The 13,219-nt window shown below is 37.8% G+C and overlaps 2 protein-coding genes across 2 annotated transcripts in view; one reads left to right on the top strand and one right to left on the bottom strand.

The window, feature by feature from the left end:
• LOC135479421 (WD repeat-containing protein 44-like) overlaps positions 1 to 245 on the bottom strand; it is a 29,899-nt gene extending 29,654 nt beyond the window's left edge. Inside the window, 1 exon segment of the mRNA XM_064759248.1 lies at positions 37 to 245. Coding sequence (XP_064615318.1) covers positions 37 to 113 — 77 coding nt within the window. The 5' untranslated portion in view covers positions 114 to 245.
• Positions 246 to 384: 139 nt separating this feature from the next.
• The window catches only part of LOC135479001 (RNA-binding protein FXR1-like), a 28,169-nt gene continuing 15,334 nt past the window's right edge, over positions 385 to 13,219 (top strand). Inside the window, exons 1-3 of the mRNA XM_064758700.1 lie at positions 385 to 435; positions 4,304 to 4,356; positions 5,077 to 5,170. Coding sequence (XP_064614770.1) covers positions 385 to 435; positions 4,304 to 4,356; positions 5,077 to 5,170 — 198 coding nt within the window. The remainder of the gene's footprint in view (positions 436 to 4,303; positions 4,357 to 5,076; positions 5,171 to 13,219) is intronic.

Here is a 13,219-nt window from a genome sequence, read left to right as displayed (position 1 = left end):
TACGGGTCAGCTTTTGGAGAAGTGTTAACATCTTACCTGACATTACTTGTATCTGGCGTTTCATCTAAAGCATCTACAAATTCATCCAACTCACTATCCGATGACAATGCCATCTGTCTTTGCTTATCAACTTCTCACTTAACACTATCAAACATGTTTCCCCTCCCCTAAATATTGGATGTCAGCCATTTTCCAAATTTGACAAGTGTGCTCTCCGCACTTACGTGACTTGCATTCTGCTCTCTTTCCACAAGAAAAAAATGTAAATTGGTCCATTTCGAAATTGTACGTTAGTTTCGATATTACAGCCGCGAAGAATTAAAGATATTTGACTCCTGGATAAATGTCGTTCTAAGAATTTCCCATAATGCAAAGCAAGAAAAGATGGAGGATCTTGTAGTGGAAGTTCGCGGGAGCAACGGTGCATTTTATAAGGTATACTTTCTTTAATTTTGACTCTACCGATGTCTGAACAAAATTGAGTGATAAAGCTGTGGAGTTGTTCGATGTCATTGTGATATAAGCTCGGCGGTAGTCGCAGTGTTACTATAAATTATCTGCTGTTGTTGTTGACCGACTCCCCGGTCTTAGGTTCTCACGTTGTAGCACTTTATTAGGGGTCACAGTGATCTGTGTTAAGTGTTCCGATCCCTTGTCTTTGGGTTTTGTCACACGGGCAAACGTGCTCGCCGATTGTCTGAAATTTGGTGGGTTTTGACCCCAGTACTGCATGCAAATCTTGCATTGCCATAGGTCTGCAAATGTGATGACCTTTTTTAGAATCAAGAACATGAACATGGGTATCCCATTTCAGCCCATGCTTAGTCCATTTAAATCATGTACATTCTGTAAGACGGATCGCAAGCAAGAGACCACATGATCTCCTTAGTAAACAAACGGTGGGTGTGAAGGAAACATTGGTCCCTCCCAATGTTATTGCATAGTAAAATGCATATATTTGAATCACTCTCAGTGATCTTGTATCCATTGAATTTCTACACTTTTCAGCTTTCCAGATAGTCTGAGTATTTCTGCAGAGGGTTCGTTGCAATCTCTGCAGAGGGTTCGTTGCATTATTTTGTACAAGTAGGCCTTACTGGTTGCTAGCAAAGTGGCAAAAAGTGATCTTTTCCCCAATGTTTTAACATTACGCGCCCATTTTGTTTTAGACGTGAAAGGGTGGTGGCGGGACCTCCAACTTCCGACTCGTCTTACGGAATGTATAGGATTTGGATGGATTTAAAGTGTTATTTTAATATTTGTACGCTGAGCATTATGGTGTAGTTCATTGATCGGTCAAATTTCTGAACAATCTATAAGTTACAGCGTGGCACAGACTATTGTCACTCAGATTCACTGTTTAGTTTACTGTCTGCAGGAGATCGACTGAGTGCACTGCATGTCAGTGTTCATCACTCTTGCAAGTCCATCAGAAAATATGTATGCTAGCATGTTCAGACTGGTGGGGTTAGATGACATGGATTGAAAGCCCATGGAAATATAATGTTGTATAGACTTATATAGAGAGGAGAGTGATTCCTGGCCAAGTTGTTGACTTAGGTGTTTGGCGTTCTGCGACAAGAATACACAGTTTAACTGGTGTGGGTTAAATCCTGGCCAGGGATAGTAAATTTGTGGATTCTTCTGCTTTGACCGTTTTTGGGACCCTGGTGACAATAAGCGGGCAGTGACAGTTGTATGAGTTTCGTTTAAGGCTAATGTCATCCATCAATATGGTTTGCACAATTACACGTGGGAAAGTGCATCAGGTACTTGCCCAAGACCTTTCAGTCAAATAAAATTGGCATCGTATGAGTGAAAAATTGTGGTGTGTGACATTAAACAACCGTCAATGAAGCAAGTTTGCAGACATTAGACTGCTGTCAACTCTTTCTGAAATTGATGCTAGCAGGCTTGATGTGAGGGATATAGTCAAAGCGTACAGGTACATGGGTGTTCCCAAGTTTTTTAAGTTTTTAGATGAGAATCTTGCCACAAATTTACTTTCTACAAATGTAGAAGTCGTGAAAAAGTGACATGCATTTTGATTGTGTACTGATGATGAAACCAAGCATGCATACAGCACCAAGGTAACGCAACATGTCATCCATTCTGTAAATATTTGTTGTCTGCCATGTAATATAACCTAAGAAACTTCATTTTGTAACAAGATGTATATATTTATCTTTCTTAAATTTAAACATGTTAAATCTATATAGCACCAGCTGCTTCCCCAGAAATAACTGTTCAGCTCTTGATTCCCACTAATCAATTGACTGTGTACATGTGTAGGTGGTACTGATAAAGAATGTCGTCTGTCTATGGCTGATTGACATCACCCAGCAAAGGTTATCAGAGGCTCATAGACGTCAATATGTTAACTACCTTATCAGAAATATTGATTTTTTTTTCAGGGTCATTTTCAGTTTTTATCAGATCTAACTGCCCTATAATAGTGCCATATATATTGATTTTTTTTTTTGACCATTTAACTACCCTATTCCAAAATTAAAATATTGTTTGCTTGATGTTAAAAGCCTTTAATAACAAAAGAGGGTAAGTAGATCTTTTTTTGCAGAACCGTCATAGAGTCCTGTTCAAATGATTGATCACAAATTTCGTCAACACTGATCATAACACAGTACTAAATTATTTTACTCTATATTTGGCAATTCTCAGAGTAAATATTCGTAGATCTTTAGAATAAACTAACGAGAAATGTAAGAAATGTAACAGTTCAACCCTCCTTCATTTGAAGGATCAAACTCTTATTGTCTTCAATACATCATTTAGTGTACCTGCTTGTCTAAAAGTATAAAGAGTATAAGCACCTAAGTGAACCTCAGCTCAAATCACCAGCTTTGACCTAATCAGCAAGGTCCAAAATATTTATACACCAGGAAGAGGAGAGCCAAAATCGTGTTGTGTTGCATGAAGATTAAAGGATGGAACATATCACTTTTGTGAACTTTCCCGCATCTAAAATGCACCTGCCCTTTCTATCATCACTACCATTGTTTCCATTTCACAACAATATGTAAGTAAACAGATACATTTTCTACCCACCAAAAGCATCTGGTAGCAGTGATATGAATGACAGTTTAGGAAATTATACCAATGTATTCCCAGTTACATGCTCCTTGGCATAAATTTTTGATGAGGAGAATCTATCCATACACCTGACTAATGTTTTTTTTCCATGCCAACAGTTGGGTCCCATATACCTCTGAAGAGGGATTAACATAAGACATAAAAGTGTCTCTGTTGGGGATTCTGCGATAACATATAGGTTTAAAACAAAAATCTTCTGTTTTGATTATGTTACAGCAGGTATTATGATGTGGTAAGGTCTCAGTTTGTCAGCGTGATTACACCAGTCCATGACTGAATTAATTTAGTTCACATAAAAATGAACCAGGTGATCTACGTAAGTGGGCCACTGGCTATAGTTTGAGTAACTTGTCCTTTGAGGTTGAGGCCTGTTTCCACGTTTTGTCAGTGTTTGTAAACATTTCAGGTCAGTTATAACCAGTGCCACAATTCTCATCAATCCAATTTTTAAGGTATAGCATCGCGAAAAGAATTGGATCACAGAGAATTCCATAGTTTGCCGTCCAAAGATGTTGATAGCTGTGATGTTAACAAGATTCCCTTGAACATTTTGCAATGATTATCTCTCAAAATGAGTAATTAACTCGGGAAACACAGTGACACTGGTGATAAGTTCAGTAAGGTAATGACAAATTTGGTAAAACTGTATTATGGGGATCCAAATGAATACGGGTAAAGACACTTCACGGATAGGTTTATCTCGATCAAGGAGTATCTGATAAGGTATACTCGTGTAAGTGCTATAAGACCGGCTTTGCTCAGCAGCGGCAGAGGAAATTTTATATCTCGAAAGAGCACCCGTCGCCTGTAAACACAGTGACATTTCAAATGATCGGCGACAAAAAATAGAAGAAAACAACAGGTAATTAAATGAAATAAAATCAAAAACACCCAAAAAAGTGTCGGCCAGCTGAACACGTAGACAAATCAAAACTTCTAGATAGAATTGATATGCGCTCCAAAAAGTGTCTTTTTCAGAATTAGTTTTACTGAAATATATTGGGTTTTTCTTTAGCTTAGAGTATACTTTTGACTCTTTTAAACTCCGTGTTCAGTATTTTGAATCTCCTAACTACCGTTTAATGGTAGTTAAGGTTGACGTCTATGAACCCCTGATCATCTTCCCAACTAGTAAAACGTTGATCTCTGATTGTTTCTCGCATCATTTGTGTCATGTACTATTTTGTTTCAGGCGTTCTTGAAAAACATTTATGACGAGGAGGTTTCTGTCACATTTGAAAACGAGTAAGTATCATTTTTGAAATTTTTTTTTAGTTTCATATTTTGATTCTGTATTTCCTTATCTTTCCTCTTCACCTAAAGATGAAAATCAAATTCGGATTGTAGGTACCTAAAATTAAATAAAAGGTGTAACTCCTTGCAAACCAAGACAGTCCTGTTTTCTCAATCTCCCCGATTAGGGGGATTAACTCAATAAGGGAGGATTACCTGCTGTGTCTCTTGTAAATGTTTATTTGCCTCTTGGTACCATTTGTTCGTGAATTCTGCGTCACTACTAGTGTAGTGTGCCTTATTCATATACGAACAAAAACATCAGCCTTAATCACCCTGCCTTGGAATCATCGGGGGAAGGGTTTCTTTGTAAGCACTTTCGAGAAAGTTTTCGTTCTGAACTGTTTTAATAAAACACCAATTTACAGTTTCATGGAATAAAATAGGTTTTAATAGTTTACATAAATAAGTTGATGTACTCACAATGTGACAAGATGCGGGACATCCGGCAATTCTTGTTAAAAATTTTCAAAGTAAATTGTGATGAATTCGGTCACACTGTTTGTTGAAAATGTTTGGGTCGTTTTCTCCCTTAATGTTTTTTGAGGTGTTTGTCTGTGTGATTGAATACTTTCATTTCTCGCTAATTTTTCAACATAATTTTTTTTTAGGGCAGATACATTAAATGTAAGTGTTAAACATCTTCCATGGAACTCTCATGTCCGTTTTCAGCTGGCAGCCGGAGAGGCGACTTAAGTTCACAGAGGTCCGTCTACCCCCTCATGACCTTGGTCGCCGAGACTTCAAAGATGGCGACAGTGTGGAGGTAAACTGATATACATCTTAGGAGCTTTTGTCATGACATCTAATTGGGTGAGATGTTTGTCATGACATCTTATTGGGTGAGATGTTTGTCATGATATCTTATTGGGTGGGGTGTTTGTCATGATGTCTAATTGGGTGAGATGTTTGTCATGACATCTAAATGGGTGAGATGTTTGTCATGACATCTAATTGGATGAGATGTTTGTCATGACATCTAATTGGGTGAGATGTTTGTCATGGCATCTAATTGGGTGAGATGTTTGTCATGACATCTAATTGGGTGAGGTGTTTGTCATGACATCTAATTGGGTGAGATGTTTGTCATGACATCTAATTGGATGAGATGTTTGCCTTTCAAAGTGGTGTTGCTAAATTCCAGTCTCTTACAGGAAATCCTGGAGATTTCACTACTTTTAACCTTCTCAAGGGCCCCAGGTTCTTGTGGCTGTTTAAGTCTTCTTACATGAAGTTTGCCTTCCACCAATATGTACCATTGTGCACACTCATCTTAACCAGTATGTACTATTGTACACACTCATCTTACGCGACTGGTGAAAAAACTGTGTAGGAAGATCGTTTTCTTGCCTGTTTATTTACCTTTCATGCCCTAGGTACTCTGGGTTAATTCCTCACTGCATGTCAAATAAATAAAATAAGAGACGTCTCTGACACTTAGACCAATTGAAGGCCAGTGGTTGCCACCAGGCTGTGCACATATTCCATGTGAATTTGTGTTGAGTACAGAGTAAAATAACTATCAAAAGATTCCAATAAAATAACCTTCCAGATACTGTACAAATACATGTACACATGTTGACTTATTACAGTGTTGTTGGGAGACAAGTTATAAGTAGTACCACATTGTATCCACCAAATCTTACAGCCTGGATCATGTGTGAAATTTATAGGTGCAGATGCAACACCATCCTAGATGTTTATTGTAAGCCAAAACTGCCAGGTCAGCAGAAAATCACGGCTTTCATTGAATAATTACTGAATAATCAAACATCTTAGTACAGAAAGATGCAAAATTTTAAAGTATTATTGACTGAAAGGTTTTAGACATATTTATAGATATGCTCAACAAGAACTTAGGGCAAATTGGATTGGATGATGTAATTTTACGTGTTAAAAAGAAGAAGACTCAGGCATGTAAGCTAACTAATTTTTAGCAGAAGGCCACGTTGTTACATCTACAAGAATTAAGAAAGACAAAACAACACACATCTGATGGTAGAAAATTTTAGCATATACATGTGTATATGAAAGTGCCGTATGTGCACCTTTCATACCCATTGTTGACATCCTGTATTGAATGAAAACTGATCTGGTTATCTGACACTGTTTCAAACCTTAGTCATTTCTGGGCAGTAGGTCTGCTAGTGAACATAATGGTTCTGTATGGAGCACAGGCTATCAAGTGTATGATTCTGACTGTTGTGTTAGCTGTCCCACCCATTTCCCAAAGGTAAACACATTCTTACTGCCCAGCTACACGGGTAATGGTGAGAATACTCTAACTAATTGTGTCAGGTAAACTCATTTTGACTGTCGGTAGTGGGCCACACCCTCTTTTGACCATGTGACCATTATAACTGCACCTTTTTGACATACATTTGAGGTTGTAATACACAAAAGATTTTGTGGAAATGGTTGTGTGCAAACAGAAGCGGTGCTGCCACACCCTTCATACATGTATGTGTACATTCTGGAGGTCAGATACCCTGGATGTGTCGACATAGACAACATTACCTGAACGGAACAAAGCATCTGCCAATTTAAATCAGAGTTTTGTAGGATTTTGATGACAAAATTTTAAGAAATAATAAAAAAAGTCATAGATTGAGTTATAAATTTTATGGAAAATGTTATTCCTTGAAATCCCATCCTGCAGTATTTTATTTCCTGTCTTAATTTACATAGAATTAACGTAAAACTGTGAATTACATGTGTGTGTATGCCACAAAGAAAAGTACAAAAGATAGACTGTCAGATATGTAAGTCTTCAATTTTTTTTTATTTTCAGTACGAATTGGTACATTGATTATGAATTAAACCTATTTTGTAACTACTTCATTTACATGTATAAATGGAATATCGCCTCATATAGTAATACAGGAGTCAGATAAGTAAATAAATAAATATATTTTCCCTATGCCTTGTCTGTAGGTATATAACTTTTAATTGATTTATTTTAGTTATTTATTTGATTGGTTTTGATTTTATGCCATACTCAAGTGGGGGGGGGGGTTGTGGAGGGGGGGAACCCACGACCATCCGCAGCTTACTTATAATTAAAGCTTTACAAGATAACAGTACCTGATACCTGATACTATACAGCCTGCATGTGCCTTTCATGCTGTACTCAGATGTAAACGAAGACAAGTATACAAGCACAATCACCATTTGTTCACATACATGTCTAAATGAAATTTAAGAATTAGTGACAATATATGTCCCTCTTGAGATAACAGAAATAGAGGTGCAGCCAGAATGTTGCACCTAGGTAGAGGTACTGGGTCTACGTGTATCATATAGGACTGTTGTTTTTGATATGACTGTGTGTGGATGGAACTGTATACCCCTGAGATACAGCACCCACCAATATTAACCATGTGTAATCCACGCATGTGGGGCTCATGAGTGGTGGGTGAGATGTCAGAATGGTAGTGTACCACAGACATATATATATATATATATATATATATATATATATATATATATATATGTATGTATGTACGTGTATGTGAAGATATTAGTGTACATGGCTGCCCACTTTTCCCCCTACCACAATGCTGGCTGCCACAGTATAAGTAAAGTGTTCTTGATTACGGTGTAAAATCAAATCAAATATATAAATACTGTGTACATGGAAACTCTGCTTTCCGTCGCTTTCATTGTTAGAGTGCAGTTACGTGTACGTCCCAAATCAATGTTATATTTCTTTAGTCTTTTTGAAAGCTGGGCCATGCAAGGTCCTGGTTCAAATCCTGCTTTGGACAGGTAATTTCTGTTTGCCCACTTTCTCTGCTTGTGGGATCATGGTTACAATAAGTGACCTACTGTAGGATGCTCATGTGACTGTTTCTGCAGCCTTACAGTTATTGGTGATTGGTGACCACTTATCTTCCACCAATGTGGTGTGCTTATTTGTACATCTGATGTGGGAAAGTGTGTCAGTAACATGCCAAAGGTTCATGGTTTGTCACAGGCACTACAGGTTCCTACATTGATAATACTGACCTGCTGTCCTGTAAGTGAAAACTTCTGAAGTAGGATGTTAAACAACAATCAAATAAATAAAATTAACTTAAATTACATTTTTAAGTTTTTCAGTTATGTAATAGAAGTCATGTTTATGGGCAGAGGAAACGGGAGTACCACTGCCCTTCATGTACATGTAGCTAAATAATCTTCTGATTCAAATCCATCGCTGAGAGTTCAAGTCCAGCTCATGCTGGTGTGAGAGACAAATCAAATAAATCAAATTAAATCTAGAGCTGAACCAGCCATCTGTAGCAGAAGCGCTCTTAAAATGACTGAACAGATACACCATGCTGCACTGTCACCTCATGAAATAACAGGTTGTGATTTTATTTTAGACATTTAGGAAGGCCTGCCAGCAATGTGCGGATGGTTGTGGGTTTTACCTGGGCTCTGCCCCGTTTCTTCCCCGCCATAATGCTGGTCGCTGTCGTATAAGTGAAATATTGTTGAGTACAGTGTAAATCACCTATCAAATAAATAAGTAAATTTTACTCTTTTTTCCATACATATAGGTGTAGGTATCCAGAATTTCTATAATAAAAATATAGTGCACTTGTGTTAAGTGGTCCAGTTAAAAAGCTGAGGGACAACAGATTCATTCCGTAGTCTTTTGTTGCTTGTGAAAAGTATGGACATCCATATGGTTTGTTACTTAAAGTGCTCATAGTTGAAGGCCTTTAATCACATGGTTATTTTATAGATAGGTGACATGTATTGCATGTAATGACTGTCTGTGGGAATGTGCTGTGGCGTTGCCCCCTGGTTCAGAGCCTCTGTAAGATGGCCCAGTCAGGTGGTCCAGTTGCAGCAGCGTGAAGACATGTAGGAAGCTGGTGTGTTAGATGAGTGCGATGAACACTGCTCTACACCCTCTCTGCTCATATCATGTTGGCACAATATCTGTGGCAGATCTTTTGGGGATACCAAATTCCAAAAATGTTACAACTTCCTGGCTTTAAAAGCCCCAGAAATTTCTAATATTTTGGGGCCATTCATTTTATACTCAAGACTTCCAAGTGAACATCTTAAAAGTGAGGATCTCCCCGCTGGAGATTTAACGTGTTTAAGCTGTGTGCTGTTGTGAGTGGGTGAACCCATGTGTTGGGAGAGAACACAGTCTGTTCATTACCTTAGCTATCAGGTTTTCTTGTGGGAGGGGGAAGGAAATGCTGGGGAGGGGAGGAAGGGCAGTGTTGCCAAACCTGTCAGAACAATGGCTGCTTTAATAATTGTCTCCAGCGACATGTACATTTGTAGATATTCAGCCATTTTCTTGTTTTAGGGACTTGATACTGTTACACATAATGTTCATATATATTCCAGAAATATAGCACAATATTAAATATTGGCTAATGTGAAAAATGTGGATATTTTACCAGATAAAAAGAAATACAATATACATTTGAATTGCAAGGATACACAAGGTGAAGGTTCAACACCAGCCTAAGTCCTGGAATTTTGAAGCTTCAGTTGCCCCTACTTTCCTTGAGGTCTTGGTGGCAGTTAATAACATGATCAGTGTCCAACTGCATTTTTGGACTTTCATATGTGTTTATACGGATCCCTTGCCTTCCACGAATATGATTTATTTACATGTATTTGATTAGTGTTTTACAGCATTCAACCAATTTGTAGCTCATCTTGAGCTAACATCAAGGAACTGCTCCAAAAATGAACGTTCATCCTGTCCTACATGTACATAAGTTACCTTTGGTCTCAACCCCTGGGTGCATTATTTTCAAACTGACCAAATCAACCTGCTTCCCTTTTCCTGTGGGTTCCCTTTTCCTGTGGGGGTTCCTTTTCCTGTGGGGGTCCCCTTTCCTGTGGGGTCCCTTTACTTGTGGGGTCCCATCTAAATGGATCATTGTTCTCTTACAATGAATGTCAGCAAAACATCATCTCAAAGGCAGGAATGGACACTAGACATGATAGACAGTGCAGATACGGTCCAAATTACTTTACTTCTCCGGCTGGGTGTTGAAAGGTCTGCCAGCAACCTGTGGATGGTAATGGGTTTCGCTCGGGTCCTGCCTAGTTTTATCCCACCAGAATCCTGGCCGCAGTTGTATAATTGAAATATTCTTGAGAACGGCGTAAAACGCCAATCAAATAAAGGAAATAAATCTAATTACTTTAAGTGGAACATTACCTAATTTTCTCTGGAAGAGAATTGATTTGTGCATTTACAGTATGTGAGTTGTATGTGTGGATTTATCTGTGAAGACATGATTGTGAACAGTGAGGATGTTATATTGCCCATGTGTACACTCAGGTATTCAAAGCCCCACCCAGAGTGTACACTATATACTATAGCTGTGTGGAACCTTTACTAACGTTTTGGGTTCCCATTGACTACATCATGCCCATCTCAATAGTTCTGGTCACCCGTGGTAACTCAATCAGTCATAAACAATGTGCATGTTGGGCGTAACCCTACAAAAAAAGGGCCATCCAGTTTTTATTGGGATTTTGGTAAAAAAGCGAGTTTTTTTCTATCTTTATGCTGCTGTAATTCTTCAACATTTTCGCATGTGTACAATGTGTTTATTCAGGCTTTTTCTGAAGGCATTATTCTTTGTATACTGATAAAACTATACTTTTGGCGAAGCCCTGAAATTGGCCAAGCCAGCCAATGTAGTTTTGTCTTCAAATCAAATTGAAAATGTGCATAAATTGCACTGTAAGTTGCTCTTTCATATGCGAAAAGGTTGAGGATTTAGGATGTTACTTTAAAGTTCCTACAGCCCCTGCCTTTGTCATTTGCAGTCATTTGCAGGACTGTTACCTAATCTGGAGAGGTTGCTATATAATTTCAATTTTCTGCTTCAAATATGTTCCTCTACCTAAATGCCGTATTTTAATAGCCTTTAGAATCTTTAGAATTTTCTTTTCAGCTTGTATTTAACATTATAATGTACTGGTTGAATTTCTTGAGGATTTATGGTGACTGATTTCATAAATTTTTACTGAATAAAAGAGAATAATTTTCGGCATACTGTAGATGTACATCTCTGACTTGAATGGCAGTTGCTTTGTGTTGGCTGAGACCACAGGATGATTGATGCTTAATATTTGTATTCTAAACTGCTGGGGAAAAGGCCTGAAAGAAAAGAAAAAAATAGGAGTGAGGGGGCAAAGAAAATGTTGTTTGTAAGAATCTCACATTTCACAGGTAGGGCCCCTTGTGGGGGTGATGGGTACCACGGTTGCTAAACACTTGTGGATATACATGTAGAAATGAAACCAGTGGTTAACATGTACAGCAGGAAGCAGTTGCAGCTTGGGAAGTGTGCCAAGCAATGACTGCTATCCTTCACCATGCACCTGACAGAAAAGCCACAGTACAGGGAACGTAACTCTGACCTCTCTGTGATATTCATATGTTTATGTGTACACGTCATGCCTCAACTTCCTGCATTTCTTAAGTCTATGGTTTCTGCTCTGAAATGAGCTTTTGGGGCGTCTGTATTTATATACATGTATACTGAAGTTAGTCAATGCACGCCTGTACTTTGACCAGACCGTGACAAATATATGTCTTAATTACACTTATAATATTAATGTCCTGTTTTAAACCATAAGATGCCATTACACACTTTTGCGGGGGCTTCCTCTGAGTCAGTATTTTTTTTAGGCAGTCACTTCAGCCACACATCAGATTTTGTTGCTAATATAATTTTTCTTTAGCCATACTTTCTTAGCAACCTTGACTTAATCTTTGTGATCTTCAACTGACTGAATGGGAGCAGTATTTATGACTCTTGGTGGTCTCCATCTGTAATTCGTTTTTATCTGCCTTGCTGTAGCTGCTAGAATCAGTTTGGTCTCTTCCAGCTATATCTGGAGATCATCCCATGCCACATTTAGAACAATTGCCCTCAAAATAATGGCAGTGTTTTTGTTTTTTTTTAGGGCCCTGGTAAAATGCAATTTCCGCTATCAGAAGAATTTGCTACACAATAAATTTATAAATTTAGTTCAAGGGTGGAAGGGTTAAATTTTTCAAGGGAGGTAACTTCATTTACATGTCTAACACTACCTATATTTATCCCCCTTAATAGTTATTTTTTTTAAATTTAATTTAAATTTTTTTTTCTTGACATTTGGCTATGAAAGGTATACCTAAAAATTCTGTGATTCTCGTTCATTAGTTCACAAAAATGATTTTCAAGCGTTATCTAATGTAAGTCAACTTCCAAGAATGCTGAACCCCCTTTGTAGATTTCTGTCAATTAAAATCGCCCTGATGATGTTGTTGTTGTTTCACTAAATAATGTAAATGGATTGTTTTCACCAGAAAATTAACAAAAATTTGCATAAAACCACATAAAACTCTCATGCCTGAAAAGTACTAGGAAAACTTTGCCAGGTAGTTTGTGTATAACTTTTGTACACTTTCTTAGGTGAATAAATTCATCACCAAAAACATTCGCATATTTTCAAATTTTATCACCAAAAATTTCCAAAAATTGTTCTGAATTTGCAACAATGGCGAGCACCAGTGAAAGCCCTGCTACTGTTTCTTTTTTTAAATAATTCCGTAAAATGGATGTGATGCTTGTGTCAAAAAATAAAATAAAATAAATACACGTGGTTTACACGAAACTGTGATTACATTCACCAACCCATTATTTCCGTTCAAAGAGAAGAACAACAAAATATGGCCATGTGCATAGCGAGTCTTCACGCTGTTGCCATTTCCACCTCTTCAATAACCAGTATATATTCTTGAGTAAATAATTTTGCCGCCAAAAACTTTCGCCATTTCTCTGATTTTATC

This window comes from Liolophura sinensis, chromosome 12 (assembly GCF_032854445.1).
Source record: "Liolophura sinensis isolate JHLJ2023 chromosome 12, CUHK_Ljap_v2, whole genome shotgun sequence".
NCBI classification, from domain to species: domain Eukaryota; kingdom Metazoa; phylum Mollusca; class Polyplacophora; order Chitonida; family Chitonidae; genus Liolophura; species Liolophura sinensis.
This window is presented reverse-complemented; position numbering and strand designations above follow the sequence as displayed.